The sequence below is a fragment of the Myodes glareolus genome, chromosome 1, assembly GCF_982192425.1.
Source record: "Myodes glareolus chromosome 1, mMyoGla1.1, whole genome shotgun sequence".
Classification (NCBI taxonomy): domain Eukaryota; kingdom Metazoa; phylum Chordata; class Mammalia; order Rodentia; family Cricetidae; genus Myodes; species Myodes glareolus.
In genome coordinates this window covers 59,780,290-59,798,654 of record NC_142026.1, presented here as the reverse complement: position 1 = coordinate 59,798,654, position 18,365 = coordinate 59,780,290, and the positions used below count along the sequence as shown (strand labels likewise).

The 18,365-nt window shown below is 48.3% G+C and overlaps 1 protein-coding gene across 2 annotated transcripts in view; it reads right to left on the bottom strand.

Moving 5' to 3' along the window:
- Nucleotides 1–18,365, bottom strand: part of Axl (AXL receptor tyrosine kinase) — a 30,747-nt gene that overhangs the window by 3,853 nt on the left and 8,529 nt on the right. For both annotated transcript variants that reach the window (XM_048440840.3, XM_048440847.3), the window contains 14 exons: nucleotides 17,988–18,068; nucleotides 17,732–17,847; nucleotides 14,388–14,598; nucleotides 13,963–14,102; nucleotides 13,236–13,386; nucleotides 12,996–13,031; nucleotides 10,733–10,865; nucleotides 10,341–10,432; nucleotides 5,693–5,788; nucleotides 5,483–5,560; nucleotides 4,427–4,519; nucleotides 3,930–4,051; nucleotides 3,273–3,382; nucleotides 110–269 (listed from right to left, as the gene is read on the bottom strand). In XM_048440840.3, the coding sequence (XP_048296797.3) occupies nucleotides 110–269; nucleotides 3,273–3,382; nucleotides 3,930–4,051; nucleotides 4,427–4,519; nucleotides 5,483–5,560; nucleotides 5,693–5,788; nucleotides 10,341–10,432; nucleotides 10,733–10,865; nucleotides 12,996–13,031; nucleotides 13,236–13,386; nucleotides 13,963–14,102; nucleotides 14,388–14,598; nucleotides 17,732–17,847; nucleotides 17,988–18,068 (1,619 nt within the window). The remainder of the gene's footprint in view (nucleotides 1–109; nucleotides 270–3,272; nucleotides 3,383–3,929; nucleotides 4,052–4,426; nucleotides 4,520–5,482; nucleotides 5,561–5,692; nucleotides 5,789–10,340; nucleotides 10,433–10,732; nucleotides 10,866–12,995; nucleotides 13,032–13,235; nucleotides 13,387–13,962; nucleotides 14,103–14,387; nucleotides 14,599–17,731; nucleotides 17,848–17,987; nucleotides 18,069–18,365) is intronic.

The following is an 18,365-nucleotide window of genomic DNA, read 5'->3' as shown; positions in this document are numbered from 1 at the left end:
GACATGTCCAGGCCCCACAGACAGGTCCTGTGAGCCTTGGAGTTTCTCAGGTCTGGTCACCCACCCCATGCCCTGCATGATCACCCACTCCTGGCCATGGCACACCTACCACATCACTCTTGCTGGTGTAGACTCGATCTGCCAGACTCTCGATGGCAATCCACTTGACTGGCATCTTGGCGATGCGCCCTTGGCGGTAGTAGTCCCCGTTGTATATCTTCTTGGAGAGCCCGAAGTCTGCTACACACACAGACATGTTCTCATTCAGCCTGTTCAGATTGGGGGAAGCAATAAGGTCATCATGGGTCATGGCTACCAGGAAACCTGCTGGGTTTCAGATATGCCTTTACCTCTCATCAGACCCCACTGTCCTGGTGGGGGTGGGGGTCTGACTTCTGAGCACTCACCCTAGTCCCAAAGGGAAGTGCTTGCTTTCCTTCTTCCTGCCAGGCTGAGTCTGGACAAAAGGGGCTTCTAGAAGATTTTTCGGCTTTAGGGTTTTTTTTTCTTTTTCTTCTTTTTCTTTTCTTTTTTTTTTTTTCAGTCTCAAGATCCTTTCAAAACTCCTGAGTCCCGTTTTGTTTTTTGGAATTTTAAAAAATATTTGTCATTTCAATTACGTGTATGTGAATGCCAGTGTGTGGGTTTGTGCATGTGAATGCTGGTGCCTGGGGAGGCCGGAAGTGCAGGATCTCTTTGGAGCTGGAGTCACAGGAGGCAGTTGTGAAGCAATGATGTGGGTACTGGGAAGTGAACTTGGGTCCTATCTGGAAGAGCAGTAAGCACTCCACCTCTGAGTCATTTCTCCAGTGCCCTCCCCGACAGAAATGTGCACATCATTAGTGGTGGTCTTATGTACCTGTAATACCAGCAATTGACAGGCTGAGGCAGGAGGATTATGTGTTGAAGGTCAGCCTGGCCTACATCATGAGTTACAAGCCACCCTGAGTAGTATAGTTGTATAGTCTCAACACACACACACACACACACACACACACACACACACACACACACCAAAGCAAATGAAAAACAAGTCAGAAATGATGGTGGGAATCGCTAATCTCAGCACTTGGGAGATGGAAGAAGAAGTCACCTTCGGTTACACAGTAAGTTCAAGGCCAGCCTGAGATGTTTGAGACCCTGTTTCAAGAAAGCAAATTATGGAGGATGCAGAGATGGTTCGACAGTTAAGAGCACTTGTTACTCTTGCAGAGGACCTGGGCTTGATTCCCAGCACCCACGTGGTGGCTCACAACCATTATAACTCATGTGGTAAACATTCATACACATAAAATAAATAAACCTTTTAAAAAATGAGCCTAGAGAGATATTTTAGCAGTTTAAGAGCACATGTGTTTACCAAGGACCTGGGTTTGATTCCCAGCACCCACATAGCAGCTCACAGTTATCTAACTCTGGTGCCTTCTTCTGGCCTCCTTGCTCACACATAATGCACATACATGTAGTCAAAATACCCAAACTTAGACCACACAAATAGATAAAATAAATCTTTTTTAAAAGGCAAGTGATGGGGCTGGAGAGATGGCTCAAAGGTTAAGAGCACTAGTTACTCTTCCAGAGGTCCTGAGTTCAATTCCCAGCACCTACCTAGCAACTCACAACTATCTGTAACTCCAGTTCCGGGGATCTGATAATCTGATATCCTCACACGGACATACATGCAGGTAAAACACCAATGCACATAAAATACAAATAAATACACACACACACACACACACACACACACACACACACACACGCAAGCCAAATGAAACCAAAGGAGGAAAAAAGCAAAACAAACAAAACAAAAAAACCAAAAATAAAAAATCACTGACCCCAAAAACCCAACAAAGAAACAAAACAAAAAACCCACACAGTGTGTGAGGATCAGAATAGGCACAAACAGCAGCTAAACAAACACATCCATAGATTCCACATTTAAAAAAGAAAAAGTCCAAGACTTTCATGCCAGAGAATACTATACAGCGAACACCATGTTTTAAATAGAGGACATCAGATCAGGCAATTGGCCTTGGCTTGATCAAAAGAAATCCCATTAACTAATTAATTAATACATGTTTTCCTGTGTAGCCTTGGCTATCCTGGAACTCGCTCTGCAGACCAGAGATCTCACAGAGATCTGCCTGCTTCTGCCTCCCAAGTGCTGGTATTAAAGATATGCGCCATCACTGCCCAGCTGAAAATATTTTTTATAGGGTAATATCAGGGCCCACTTCAGATTAAAAGTGACCAAGAGGATCTAACAATCAAGTTAATTGTTAATTCGTGAACTTTGACTAGAGGATGTTCGGGCTAGGCCTGGTGGTGCAGGCCTCTGTCTAACATGATCATGAGATTACTGTTCTAAGTCTAGGATGGCACGCCCTCCACCCCATCTCCTTTTGACTTCAGTTCAGGCCTATTTTCCTATTTGTGCTTTTCTTTGGCGTCTCCTTACTCACTGAGAAGAGCCAGATGTGAGGCTAATGTCACCACCCATCTGTCACCTCTGTCCCTTCATTCACCTTGTGCTATGCAATGAGCTGCCCCTGCCTCCCATCTCTTCACGCTCCACATCCAAACCCTCCTTCAAGACCTCGGTTTAGCCTGGTGTGGTGGCGCATGCTTTTAACCCCAGCATTCAGGAGGCAGAGGCAGGGGGATCGCTGTGAGTTTAAGGCCAGCCTGGTTTACATTTCAGGGTTCAAGACAACTAAGGTTCCACCAAAACAAATAAACAACAATAAAGACCACAGCTTAGGACCTCCTTGCTGGCCTTTTACGATTCGGATGTGACATGTCACCCCTAAAAGGATGATGATGATGTGCTGTAGGCTTGATTCCCAGATGGCTATGCTCCAGAGAGCTGCCCAATGGGATGCTTGCTATCCATCCACTAGTTCACAGCTGAGTGGGTGTCATGAGACAGTATCTAGTTGGAGGCAGTAGATCACTAGGGAGGTACCTCTAATGGGGCTCTGTGTCTCTCTGGTTTCCAGCTCCTTCAAGGTTAGCAGTTCTGCTTTACCATGCTGCCTATTAACGATCCCACACCTCCCAATGGGTTGTCCCGGGTGACTGTGGCCTGGAATCTCAAAAAGCCTGAGCTGGAATCCACCTTTCCTCTTTCACTTGGTTGTCTGTTTTGTTTTTGTCATAGACACGAAAAGTTGACTACCACACCTGTTTGGGGCTCCAACCTTCACTGGCTCTAGTCCCTCGTTCATCCTGGGGAAGGGGAAAGAAGCTCCTCCAGCAAACTTGCCACTCACATGCAGTTCCTGGCGGCCAGGTCCCGGTGTATGAATCTCTTGGTACTCAGGTACTCCATTCCACTGGCAATGTCGGCCATGAACTTCACCAGCATCTGAGTGGGCAGAAACTAAGGGGTGGGGGTGGGGGTGGTAAGGCCGAGAGAAGGAGTGGTCAGAAGGGTCACAGAAGGGCCTCACTCCTTAGCCCTCCTTCCCTCCTTTTGTGAGCCTAGCTGGATCTGCTGTGGTTCTCCATGGCTTTGAGAACATCAGCTTTTCCTGTAGCTTTTCCATAGATATAGGATCCTAGAAAAATCTACCTCTTTCTGACTTGGTGGGCTATTGTTCTAGCCTTTGACATACACGTCAGCGGGGGTGGGGATGGACAGGGCGGGGGGGGGGGGCTTCCTGGTCGTCAGACCCTGGGCCGTGTTAAGTGGTAGGTTGGGATTGCTTCCTTCAGTGTCACCCTTCAGTCAGGCCTCCTTATCATTCTTCCTTCTGCATTTCCTCCGGAGCACTTAATGTTCTCGCTTATGTCTGTTAGCTTATTTATTGCTTTGTCTACCCCTGCAGTGTGGGATCCACGAGAGTGAGTCCACTGTCTCCTTCCTTCTTAGTAGCTGGTAGGTGGCCAGGGAATATGCATGGACTGGAAAAAGAAATGCCCCTCACCACTGGCTGGTCCCCGAGCCGGGAATACAGGAGGAAACTGTGTAGGTCTCCATGTTTCATGAAAGGCAAGATGACCACAGGTTCTGGGAAACCTTCTCGGTCAGAACCCTGGAAACAGACACCTGAGCACCCCCAGAGGGAGATCCATCATTCTGGCTATGCAGAAAAGGGGAACCCAACCCCGCTCCCAGACAAACTCGGCCTTCCCCTTTCCCACCCCCTCAAATCTAATCTCTACATTGTTTGGGAGGTGGGTAATAAGGACTCCAGCTTCAGAGAAGCCCTTTCCCAAGGATGTTTCCGGAGCCCTCCTGGGGACCTCAGCTATTTCTGGGAAGAGGTCAGAGGTCACATTCCAAGTTGAGGGAGCAGAAGAAGGGGAGTTGGCTGATCTTGAAGGAGAGGGGGTGGGGGGCCTGGAAGTTTGACCTTTCCAGTATAGAATAGGGTGGTCTGGTGCTCTGGGGTGGCCTCAAGGGAACACGCCCCTCCCTCACCAATGAGCCTCATGACGTTGGGGTGGTCGAATTCCTTCATGCAGACAGCTTCACTCAGAAAATCCTCCAGCTCTGATCTTGTGCAGATGGCAACTTAGGAGAGAAAGGGAGGTGAGCGACAAGGGAGAAAGAGGATGACTTCTTCCCTCCTCCTCCAGCATCATCATATGTTATTACTGAATCTTAAGATGCCAGGCTCACTGTTTTTCCTATGTTAAATGATTTTATCCTCAATAGGTATGAGCTTATTATCCTCACATTGTGAGCTTATTTGCTTATTTACATAGTACCAAGGGAAGAGCCCAGGGTCTTACAAAAGCAAGGCAATCGCCCTAGAGGAAGAGTCTAGGTAAGGACTCTTTTGGTGAGCCATGGTCTTAGTCCTTCCATAGCAAATTCTAACCAAACATTATTCTACCACTGAGCCATACCCTATCCCCTCACTGGGATTCTAGGCAGGGGCTCTACCACTGAGCCATACCCCAGCCCCTCACTGGGATTCTAGGCAGGGGCTCTACCACTGAGCCACACTCCAGCCCCTCATTGGAGGTTTCTAGGCAGGGGCTCTACCACTGAGCCACACTCCAGCCCCTCATTGGAGGTTTCTAGGCAGGGGCTCTACCATTGAGTCACCTGGCTTTCTTTTTTTGAAACAAGGTGTCAAATGTTGGGGTTATGGGTTTAGGCCACCTCATTAGCCAATTTTAAAGACGAGGAGGGCCCATCAGGTCTCTAACTCCCTCAGGGAAACACTTGATTCAGTGTATTCTCAACTTCTTGCTGGCCATGGCTCTGGCAACAGTTTCCTCCCTCTGCCCTTCAGCCTAGAGGTGGAAGAGACTTCCTGTTGTTGCTAATCTGTTTGTTTTGAAGCCTTGGTTAGTATGTCAATCCGACCTTCATTTAACGTGATAGCAGTGTCCCTGCATTCAGTTCCTTCTATTCAAGGGCCTGTCATGGGCTCCATTTTCTAACTGACGCTTTCCCAGGGTATAGGGAAAAGGCTCGGGTTAGGGACTGGGCCCCACATGCGCACACACATGTCCACATACTCACTTTTCATTGTCTTCACAGCAACCTTGAGGATGGAGTCATCCTGGTTGAGCTGGCCCTCCATCACAGCACCAAACTCTCCTGTGGCAGAAGGAAGACACTGACCTCAGCAGGACTCATGGGGACAGTGTTCCCTCCAGTTGGCTGAGAACTGGGGAGAGATGAATCTCAGGGTTCTGGTGGATCGTGTCTGTGTGTGTGTGTGAGACTCACCTTCACCCAGCGTCTTCCCCAAGGCCACCTTATGCCGATCTACCATGACATCTCGTAGTTTCTCCTTCAGTTCCTCGCTGATGCCCAGGCTGTTCACTGAAAAGAGTGGACAGAGCAGCATGGCAGGGTTGATGTCCAGGCAGTATGTGCCCAGAGGGACATACCCATTGTTGAGTCACTGAACTACTTCTACATTGCTTCAAAATTAGCTCCTGTCCCAAGCAGTCACTCTATCCCAGCTCCTGTGGCCTCTAAATCTGCCCTGTAGCAGCAGCCACAGGTGAAAACCTGGTCACAGTCTTGCTCCAGTGAGCACCCTAATTGGTCAGTAGCCTCTGTACCAGCTGTTAAACATAGTCACCAGAACAAGGAGATGGAAAGCCTAGTAAACTAATCACCCAGACTTGATAATTACACATGCTACACAAGTAACTAGCTAGTCCCCTGTGTTCCAGAAACTGCACCCCATAAATATTATAATTATGTGATTACAAAATAAGTAAGATCAGGTATGATATAATATTTTTCTAGTCCTCCTCAGGGAGGAAAAATAGGCAAATTACTGAGAGCTTGAGGCTAGCCTGAACTACATAAGGGACCAGTCTCAAGAACATACATTTTTAACACTCAAAAAGCAGAGGCAGGCATATCTCTGTGAGTTTAAAATCAGTCTGGCTTACAAAGTGAATTTGAGGCCAGTGGGGGTTATATACTGAGATCCTGTCTCAAACAATAAACCACTACCAACAACAAAACAAAACAGAATCCATAATCTTCATATAAGAATATTATTAGGGGGCTGGAGAGATGGCTCAGAGGTTAAGAGCACTGCCTGATCTTCCAAAGGTCCTGAGTTCAATTCCCAGCAACCACATGGTGACTTACAACCATCTGTAATGAGATCTGGTGCCCTCTTCTAGCCTGCAGGCAAACATGCAGGCAGAGTACTGAGAATACTGCATGCATAATAAATAAATCTTTTTTTAAAAAAAAGAATATTATTAGGGCCAGGTGCCAGGTAGTGGTGGTTCACGCCTTTAATCCCAGCACTTGGAAGGCAGAGGCAGGTGAATCTCAGTGAGTTTGAGGCCAGCCTGGTATACAGAGCTAGTGCCAGGACAGCCTCCAAAGAAACCCTGTCTCGAGAAAAAAAAATCAAAAACAACAACAAAACAAAATATTATTAGGTAGTGCAGAAGACATTGCATTCAGTTTATTTTTAAAAAGGTCTTAATATGCAGTTCAGCCTAGCTATGTTCCCAGCCCCTTACTGGGGGATTCTAGGCAGGGGCTCTACCACTGAGCCACACCCCCAGCCCCTCACTGGGAGATTCTAGGCAGATCTACCACTGAGCCACGTCCTCAGCCCCTCACTGGGGAATTCTAGGCAGGGGCTCTACCACTGAGCTTTGGGCTACATCTCCAGACCTCTTTTTACTTTTTCTTTTGAGACAGTCTTCACTAAGTTACATGGGCTAGGTTTGAACTCAACCTAGCCCAGGCAAGCCTTAAACTCTCAATGTCCCGACTTTAGCCTTCCACGATCTGCAACCATGTCCTGTTTAAGGTAATAGTTTATTTTATTTTTTGATTTTTGTTTATGTATATGTATATATGGGTGTTTTGTCTGCATGTGTATCTGTGCACCATGTGCATACAGTACCCATGGAAGCCAGAAGAGGGCATTAGATACCTTGGCACAGGAATTATTGCTGTTTGTGAGCAACCATGTGGTCACTGGGAATCTAATCCAGGATCTCTGGAAGGACAACCAACACTCTTAACTACTGAGCCATCTCTCCAGCCCCTGACAATAGATTTTTAAAAACACAATAACACACAAGCATATGTTTCTTTGACTACAGGTTGTTGATGATATTATTACAGATCAGGGAGCCTAAGGGAAACTCCCTTGAAAGTTTATGAAGAACGAGGGTGCAAAAGAGCAAGCAGAATCTTGGTGATGATGCTACTGTGAAAATCACTTTGACCTCATGGATGTCCAGCCCAGGTCTCAGGAACCTCTCGGGACCAGGCTCATGCTGCGAGAACTGAGGCTGTGTATTACCCCATCGAATCACTGTGGCCTTCCTACTGCTGTCGCCTCTCTTTGTAAATAAATGTCTTTCCCAGACCTTCCCAGCATCCCCTGGGACCCTGGCAGTCTGTGTGCTAGATCTAGACTTAGTGCTGTCTCTTTGTGTTCTGGATTTCAGTTTCCCTAGCTGGAAAGCTGAGGCGCTTTCACGAGTGGTGCCTTTGAAGGTCCTCCTTAGCTGGGACCTTCCGTGACTCTGCGATCTACAGGGACTTTGGTTCTAAGACCCTGTGATTTTCAAAACTATAAGAGGCTACAGTGCTGAGCACGTTGTTCCTCAGACCAAGACTGAGTTTATCAATTCTATTGAATTTTTTTTTCTAACAGTGTATAATTCCAAGAGGCCATTTCTGGGTATGGCGGTTAGGAGTACTGACTTCAAATTGTATATGGTGGCACATGCATGTAATCCCAGAGTACGGGAAGCTGAGGCAGGAGGATGGCAAGTTCAAGGCTAGCCTGAGCTATATGGTGAGACACTGCCTCAAGACGTCAATAGTATATGTCACTGTGCTACCCTGCTTGCCTAGGAGATGCAAGGCCCTGAGTTACAGCCCCAGGAAAGAGGGATAGGGAGGGGGAAGGAGTAAAAGAGGGAGGGAGGAAAGAAAGGAGGGAGGAAGGGAAGAGGAGGAGAGAGAGAGTGAGCGTTGGAACAAGTTGGGGTCAGTAGGATCAGAACTTTATGAGGATCTTGGCTACATAGAAAGTTTATGAGAAGCCTGAGATCCTATCAAAAATAAACAAAACCAAACAGAAATGACGTCAGAGGGAAACTGGCTGGGTTTAAATCTCCCTTGAACACATTTAAGCAAACTGTGTGACATTGAGCAAATTGCTTAGCTACTCTATGCTATCGCTCCCTCATTTTTGAGGCAAGGGTGAGAACAGGCACTCATGCCTTTGGGTTTCGAGGATCAAATGAGGTGAAGTGTATAGAATGCTTAGAAAAGCGTGTGGGGGTGGGGGGTTACTGTGCCACTGTCACTGTCTTCATCATCCCGTGTAAGTATCATCTGTCATCACCTTCATTATCACCATCACCACTGGACACTTCCCCAAGAACTTGTGGCTCTTAGAGTTTGGTGTCCCTAAGATTTACTGTGTCGACCAGGCAGTGGTGGTGCATGCACTCGGAAGGAAGAGGCAGGCAGATCTTGAGTTCGAGGCCAGCCTGGTCTATAGGAATGAGTTCCAGGTCAGGCTCCAAAGTTACACAGAAAAACCCTGTCTCAAAAAACCAGAAAACAAATATTTACTGTGTCTGAGAGCCACTGATCCTAGCGTAGCGACCCATGTCCCAGTGCTCAGGAGGTGGGGACAGGAAGGTTGCAAGTTTGTGGCTAACTTTAGTTACAGAGTGAGACTGATTTGGAAGAAGAGGAGGAGGGGGAGGGGGAGGATGAGGGAGAGGAGGGGAAGGAGGAAGAAGAAAGGAAGAGAGAATGAATGAAAAGGAAAGAGGCAGCTGTCTCAGCTCATGTCTACAATCCCAGCACTTGGAAGATGGAGGCAAAAGCAGTTGAAGTCTAGCCTGGTCTTTTTCTCAAAACAAACAAAACCCAAAATATATAAATGTCAAACTGGCAGGATCTCGAATTACCTAGGCCACAAGCCTCTGGGCATGCGTTGGAGGGAGTTTCTGAATTAGGAGTTGAGGTAGGAAGGACCCACCTTAAATGTGGGCTGCACCATTCCCTGGGCTGCACCATTCCCTGGGCTGGGTGGGGTTCTGGACCAAATAATGGGGAGAAATCAAACTGAGAGCGAAGGCTTCATCAGTCTGTGCTTCCTGACTGCAGACAGAAATTGATCAGCTTCCTAATGCTCCAGCTACCCAAGCCATACCCTCAAATTCTGAGCCAAAATTAACCCTTTCTTCTATAAGCTGTTTTTGTCGCAGGGATGAGAACACACAACACCCTGCCGTCTACTGTTCTAAAGTTGTGTGCAATTCAGGCTTCACTGTCCCTGAGGTTCTAATATCATTGTGTTCTAAATACCTTCAGAAATGTGTGTCTCATGCATCTACAGAATCTCAGACCACCTACAGAGACCTGATGTGGAATTCCCCTCTGTATGCTGTGAATATGTTTTGTTGCCATTGGTTAATAAAGAAGCTGCTTTTGGCCAATGACTTAACAGAATATAGTCAGGCTGGAAGACATCTAGAGAAAAAGAAGGCGGAGTCAAGGGGATGCCAAGTACCCACTGCCAAAGGAGACAGATGCCCGGGAACTTTACCAGTAAACCACAAACCTTGTGGTAATACACACATTAATAGAAACGGGTTAATTTAAGATGTAAGAGCTAGCTAGAAAGATGCTTGAGCTATTGGTCATGCAGTGATTTAATTAATGCAATTTTCTGTGTAATTATTTTGGGTCTGGATGGCCGGGAATGAACAGAGACCGCCAACAGAGACCCAACTCTCTCTCTCTCTCTCTCTCTTTCCTTCCTTCCTTCCTTCCTTCCTTCCTTTTCTTTTTCTTTTCTTTTTGTATTTAAGCGACTGACCCGTGCATGGAAGGAGACATGGAGCTCACTTACAGGTGGCTTCGGTGGTCCGGCGACTGTAGGACTTTCGGACACGATACCTAACTACTAATTCACCTCTTTCCATTGTTGGCTCAAACACCTCCCTGGAGGGAGAAGGGAGAAGATGAGAGATGAACAGAACGACGTGGAAGCCTTGCAGTAGGGACAAAAGCAAGCACCAGTGCACTCCCAAGCTGAGCTTCTCTCCTCTGGTGCTTGCTGAGCACATCTTGGACCAGCATCATCCATTTTTCCTCAGGTCTCCTTAGCCTCATTCAGATCCTTCACACACACACACACACACACACACACACACACACACACACACACTCCTCCTTGGTCTTCCACGACTCCAGCCTCTCCATCCCCATCCACAGAGCCTCTCCCATGGAGTTGCAACTCACCCATAGCGGGTCTCCTTCTTTCTCCGATGGACAAGGAACAGGGCCAAGATGAGGACGCAGGCAGCGGCCACAACTGCTCCCAGCAGCACGTACCACCAGGGCCACGAGAAGGCAGGAGGTGGGGGTTCACTCACTGTCAGGGGGTATGGGGGACAGATCATAGCTAAGGTTCCTGGAACTGGTTCCCTGGGGCCCAAGAGGGAGTGACATGGAAGGGAGGCTGAAGTGTGAAATCAGTGGAAAGAAAAGATCAGATGTGTACACTGTGGGTATGAGTGTGCCGATGTGTATATATACAGTGGATATGAGCGTGCAGAGGTACATATATACAGTGGTTATGAGTGTGCAGAGGTGTATACAAACAGTAGGTATAAGTGTGAAGAGGTGCATATATACAGTGGGTATGAGTGTGCAGATATGTATACAGTGGGTATGAATGTGTAGATCTGCATACAGTGGAATGAGTGTGCAGATGTGCATACAGTGGTTATGAGTGTGCAGAGGTGTATACATACAGTGGGTATGAGTGTGCAGAGATGCATATAGTGCTATGAGTGTGCAGATGTGTATACACACAGTGGTCATGAGTATGTAGATGTGTATACATACAGTGGTTATGAGTGCAGATATGCATATAATGGGTATGAGTTTTGGTACAGGCTAGCCTCAAACTTAGTATGTAACCAAGGATGATCTTTAACCTCTGATCCTCCTGCTTCCATCTCTCGAGCAATGGGATTACAGGCATGTATCACCATGCCTGGTTTATGCAGTGCTGAGTATGGGATCCAGGGCCTCGTGCATACTAGGCAAGTACTTTACGTTACAGCCCCGCCTCTTTTCTTTTCCTTTTAGGTTTGTTGTAGCTCAGGATGACTTGAACTCCTAATCCTTCTGCCTCCACAGTCTTCCAAGTGCTGGGATTGCAAGCGTGCACCGTCATAGCAGGCTATGAGCAATGATCTCTAAGAATGTGATGAGAAGAGTGTGTGGTGAACATGCAAAGTGTGTGAACTGGCAAATGAGGAGTATAGGAAAAGCACGGGGAAAGGATGGGCGTAGAACAGAGCATGGGAGGACTCGAGCACAGGTGTGTGTGTGTGTGTGTGTGTGTGTGTGTGTGTGTGTGTGTGTAGAGGAGGAGGACAGAGGGAGGAGACAGAAAGGTAACAGGACTGTTACGGGTGAGGGCATTTGGGCTAAATTCCTGGAAAGGCAGCTATAGTGTATGGGGCAGTTGTGGACTGTACATTTGTCAGTGGTTGCAATTGTGTCATGTGCAATTGTGTGGATATAAGGCACACGCAGAGTATTCACATAGACACTGAACATAGCTGGGCCTGGTGGTGCCTGCTTTTAGGCCCAGTATTAGGAGTTTCAGGCCTTCGTGGTCTACATAGAGTTCCATACTAGCCAGGGGCTACATAGTGAAGCTCTGTCTCACAAAAGGAGAAGTATGAGCGGGTCTGCGAAGGGCATTTAAAGAAAGTCTTCTGAGTGTAGGCTGTAACAATGCCAGGAGGGTCCAATGGAAGTGGGTAGAACATTTGAGAATGACTGAAGAAATATTTGAAAGATAGAACCTCTATCCTTTTTTCTCCTACCTTCTTCTCTTTTCTTCCCTTCTTCCCTCCTTCCCTTCCTCCCTTCCTTCCTTCCTTCCTTCCATTGCTCTGTCTATTCATCCATCATACTTTCCACCCACCCACCCATTTATCCACTGGCCTGTCTATATATGCATTCATCTATGTGTACACCAATTCACACTCCATATGCCCACCCAAACATACATCCGCTTATCCATGCTTCAATCGTTTTTTGTTTTTTTTTTTTTTTTGACAGGGTCTCACTATGTGACTGGCCTGGAACTCACCACATACAGCAGGCTGGACAGAGATCTGCCTCTGTGTCCTAAGTGCTGGGATCTGTGCTTCGCTATCCTTCAGTCTTTTTTCCCCACACATACATCTATTCATCTTTGTGTCTACCAACCCTGTTTCTGCATACCCATCCATTCATGCATGCATCAAATCATTCAGTGTATATTAATTCATCCCTCACATACCCATGTGTCCCTGAATCTAGCCACTCAACCATACCATTCACTGGGCCATTCTAGACACCTCCATCAAGGACCACAGACATCAAAGAAGTGGAGGATTAGAGCAACATGCTTAGGAGGCATGAAGGGAGTGTGGAAAGTACGTGTAACCCTCACTGCATGTTGAAGGGAGGGAAAGAGAGGGGATACAAACGCCCTTACCCAGTGGAGTAAGATGGTGGAGTGGCTGTCCTTGCCCTGTGAGGAGAAAGGACAGAAGGGAGATGTGCTCAGAGAGGGCAAGACTGATGTGACACAGTGAACAGTTTGAGGGAGGCTCTGTGTCGGGCTCAGACTCTAAGTTGGGGGAGCATCCAGAGGCATGGGGAGCAAATCAAGGGTGGCAGGAAGAGGCAATCCCAAGGGCAACTGGAAGGGGCCTGGGCATGGCTTTGAAGTTACCTGGGCGCCAGGGCTCCAGGGGCACAGGAAGGCTCCAGGGCCCATCCCCAGCAGAGGTATAGGCTGCCACAGACACAGTCAGGTTAGCCACAGGCCTATCCTCCCGAAGTTCCAGGGTCACCTCTTGCTTTAGTCCTATGTCCATAAGTACCTAGAAAGTCCAGAGGCAACATCAGGATGGATGTTTAGGTCCAAAACTCCTAAGACTACAGCCTCAACTCTTCCTCATCCTTAGCCCCTCATCTCCACCCCCGTCTCCACATCTCTAGCCCCATGCACTCTGGAAGGCCAACTGCATAGAGCAGGGACTCCACCTCATTCCTGGCCACATCTTTAGCTCCAAACCGTGTTTGGCACCAGGCACAGCTCAGAATTTGCTGAAGAACTGAAATCTCATTTTTTCACTTTCATCCAACCTCTTCTAACCTTCCATCCCCTCTCTCCACCTTGGGGTACAGCTAGCCCAGATAAAACATTTGTATAAATTAAGGAAGCACCCCTTCTGTAAGATGGTGCTTCTGTAAGAAGGTGCTTTTACAGCGCTCACAAAAAGACATTCCTTAGCCCCTGCCTTGTGGACCCATTTAGGATCCCCGGAATTGCCTTAGTAGGCATGGTGCAATGTATAGTACCCGACTTACCCAGCTGCCTGTGTCTACTTTGTCACCTCTTCCCCATTTCCCTCTTCCCACAACCATTCCACCCTAACCCAGCCAGCAGCACCCACCTCGGGGGTGTCCTGGCCTCGATATGCCAACCGGTACCCTAACAGGGTTCCCTGCAGGGGCACCCTTGGCTCCTGCCAACGCACGAGGGCCTGGCTCCCATTCCGCATGGCGCTAACGTTCTCAGGGGGGCCCAAGGGCACTGGAGGACATGGAAGAGGGAAGCTGGTACCCCCACCTCTTCCTGACCCCCCTCCCCTGTTCCCAGGAAGTGGGGCAGGTTGCAAAGAGCACACGCGTGGGCAATTCATGCAGGCCTTCCACGAGCGGAAGCTCAGGGAGATCTGGGGAGAGGCCAGCAGGCAGGGGTCAGGGGCTGGACAAGAAGACTAAGGCCATGTGGGGTAACAGGGTGAGAGGAGAAGCTTGGGGTGGCACCAATAAAAAAGCAAAGCACAATGGCATCTTCCTCCCAAGACCTTCTTACCTCCTTCCGTGGTCTCCACAGGAAGCCAATGGGTCCAGGGCGAGGGGCCCTGGCTGCTAGTGCAGGATACCCGGATGTGATATGGGGTATGAGGAAGGAGCTTTTCCAGCCGAAGCTGGTGAGGGGGCACAGATACTTGCAACGTGAGAGGTTCTTCCGGAGGATCTGGCTCTCCCAGCCAGATGCCCACCCCATCGTCTGACAGTACAGCCTGAGGATGGGGAAGACACGAGAACCAGAGAACAGTCTTACCACTCTTGATTGTGGTCCCAGTGTAGTCATAGAATATAACTATACTATATATATATATATTATATAACTTTGTCATAGTATCTATAGAGTAGATATGTGGGTCTCTGAGTGTGTGTCTGTCTCTCTCCATGTGTGTGTCTGAGTATGCATTTGTCTCCGAGCGTGTACACATCTCTCTGCATCCGCATGCATGTGTATTGTAACTTCACAACAGGACAACATGGACAGACATTCAGATTTGCAAAGAAGTCATATGGTCTCACCATCCATGTCTTGCCATTTGCAAAAGCCACCTCTGGCAAGACTCTCTTTGCCCTTTCTGAGCCTCAACTTCCTCATTTAGAGGACCAGAGATACCTTGAAAGAAAGGTACAAGCTGAAGGAGCGGTTCAGTGGTAGAGCACTTGCCCAATGCACACACTGCGTCCCTAGTGTCACACAAACATCCATAAACAAAACCCCAAAGCAACAACAAAAAGACCAGACCGAGCAGACACAAACAAAAAGATTAACTTCAATTGTGCAGCTGATGTGGTGACACACACCCATAATCCCAGCTCTCAGTGAGGCGGGAGGCTCACCAATTCGAGGACAGCCTTGTCTCAGAAAAAAAAGAAAAATCTTATCTTGAAAAAAATGAACCAGGGCAAGGCAGTGGGTAGTGCATGCCTTTAATCCCAGTACTAGGGAAGCAGAGGTAGGGAGATCTTGTGAGTTCAAGGCCAGCCTGGTCTATAGAATGAGTTCCAGGACAGTTAGGGCTACACAGAGAAATCTTGTCTTGAAAAACAAAAAAAGAAACAACCTCCAGATCTTGTCTCCTTATTGAGTGACAAGGGGACTCATAGTATGTCAAACGATGTAGATTAGTTTGTCTATACAGAATAATCTCAATTTGCTCTCTCCCTGACTTCTTTTTTTCTGAAATAGGGTGTCAGTATGTATCCCTGGCTGGTGTGAAACTTGCTACATAGACCAATCTGGCTTCAAACTCAAGCGATCCACCTGCCTCTTATGCTCCAGAGACAGAGACAAAAGGCATATTCCACCATGCCTGTTGTTGTTGTTGTTATGGTTATTTATTTGTGAGTGTGAGTACGTGCACTGCAGGACAATTTCTGTGAGTCAGTTCTTTCCTACTACACTTGGGTCCTGGGAATTGATTTCCTTTACCTGCTGAGCCATCTTGCTGGCCCCCACATTGTTTTTTTGAGACAGGGTCTCTCAGCAGGACCTGGAACTCACTGATCTGGTTAAGATGGCCAGCCAGTGAGTTCTGGGGATCCGCCATCTCCATCATCCCAGTGCTGGTATTACAAGTGTGTTCCACTACGCTCTGCTCTTTGGTGTTGATCTGAGGGATCAAACTCAGGTCCTCCAGCTTGCATGCTAAGCACTGTGCTGACTGAGACATACCCCCAACCCCCCTTTCTTGGCGTGACTGGGGATAAACCGGAAGGTCTCATACACGTCACGCAAATATTTTACCACTAAACTATGCCTCAGCCCCCCCCCCCCCGAATATTTTTCAAGTGCCTACTATGTGCTCAGACCTTGTTAAGCCTCCTGTTTGTGGGTAAGCACACCCAATTCCTCTTCTTCACTTACAGGCTCAATTCTTTTTCACCTTCCAATTTTATAGAAGGTTGAGGCCCAGAATTTCAGTAGCTTTCCCAAAGTGACACAGTCCCCAGAGAGAGGGTGACACCGGTATTACAAGATCTGAGGAGGAGGCAGGCCAGTGATGGGAAGCAGGAGGGGACAGGCCTGCTCTCTGACCTACAGTGACAGACGGGAAGAGGAACCTCTGCCAGGACAAAGGGGAGATGGGTGCAGACAGTGGGCTCAAACCCACTCCTACTTCTCTTTTCCCTGGGACAGCCATGACCCTCCCTCAGGAACTGTCCAGCCTGAGCCCGTGGCAGCAGGAAGTGAGACCTGGAGAGGGAAGAACACCCACTTCTGCTTTTCTTGGGCACTGCATGGATGTGGGTAGGAGTGCAGCTGCAGCCTGACCGACATTGGAGGTCTTTCAAGTTGGAGAAACTTCAGGATTGAATCTCAGTTTTGGTCTTCTAGCTAGAGGGGGCAGGCCATTTTCCTTCCTGGACCTCTCAATTCTATACCTTGAAAGGGAAAACCCCTCTGTGGTAAATTCTAGGCAGGGTCTCTACCACTGAGCTACACTTCCAGCCCCTTGGGATTCTAAGCAGGGGCTCTACCACTGGGCCACACCCCAGCCCCTCACTGGGGGATTCTAGGCAGGGGCTCTACCACTGAGCCACACCCCAGCCCCTCACTGGGGGATTCTAGGCAGGGGCTCTACCAATGAGCCACACCCCAGCCCCTTACTGGGGGATTCTAGGCAGGGCTCTACTGCTAAGCCACACCCCAGACCCTCACTAGGGGATTCTAGGCAAGTGCTCTACCATTAAACCATACTTTTAGTTTTTAACATCTTTTATTTTGAGATAGTCTTGCTATGTTGTCCAGGATAGCTCTAAACTCTTCATCTCTTGCTCTCAAATGCTGGTATGAGAGGCCTGTACCATTATATCTGGGCTGTTATACATTCCATCAAACAGCCTCATCAGTCTGACTTATATACTAGGCAACACTGAGGTGACCATGTGACTAACAGTACTGTCCTCAGAGAGCCCAAATGCCAGAGGGGGACAGACCTACTGTAGACAGTGACAACCTAGAGTGGTCAGGGCAAAGACAAGTCCTGCTGGCTCAGAGCTCCCCATCTGGTCAAGGTCAAAATCACCAGTTAATAGTCCATAATACATCTCCAGACACTGCTTTAAGTTGGCTACTTGCCTTCATTTACTGAACTCTCATTCCCATTCCATAACTATTACCCTCATGCCCATCTTAGAGATGGAAGAACTGAGGTCCACAATGGTTATGGGACTTTCTCAGGTCCACACAGCCAACAGGAAAGGTGGGGATTAAAACCCAGGACACTTGAATTAACTGGTGTCCTTGTTCTCTCCCAACACTCTGGTGGAGTGGAAGGGCTGGTTTTTCATAAGGAAGATGTGGACCTGTGGGCGTGGATGGAAGTGATCAAAGTCAGAGGGTCTCACCTGCAGGTTGCAGTGGGTAAGAGGGTAGATGCCACTCAGGCCAGGGGTCCAAGCTACCTCTAGCTCCGTGGGCTGTCTTGAAACCACGTGGAGATGGCGAGGCCTCTGGGGGAGCACTGTGAACAGATGAGGGAAAGGCTGATTCTTGGGAACCGTCCCCCAAAGCTCGCCACATTCCCTCCACCTTCTCTGACCTCTCGGCCAGCCTCCCCAGCCCACCTCCACTGCTAGGATCCCCAAAGCCTCTTGCTGTCACCTGTGATAGTGGCTGTGCGGGAGGTGGTGACGCCTTTGGCATTGTGGGCTTCACAGGAGAAAGAAGACGTCTTGTTCAGGCCTGGGGAAGAATGTGAGAAAGCAGTTTAGGCCTGGAGAAAAATGTGAGAAAGAATGTGGGGGAAGGAGAGACCCCAGGCTATGCTGAGCCTCCACACGTTGCTTGACCTGGCCAGGTCAGTCCAGCCCACCTATTCCACATGGAGTGGGAGTGCAGAGGAAAGAGAACAACATGTTAGGAACACGGATTCCTTTCCCAGACACCAGTCTTATGGCTCACTACATGAATGCACGAACACACATGGCCCATGTAGGCTCACATGTCATGCCCAGACAGTGGTCCGCACAACCAATACAC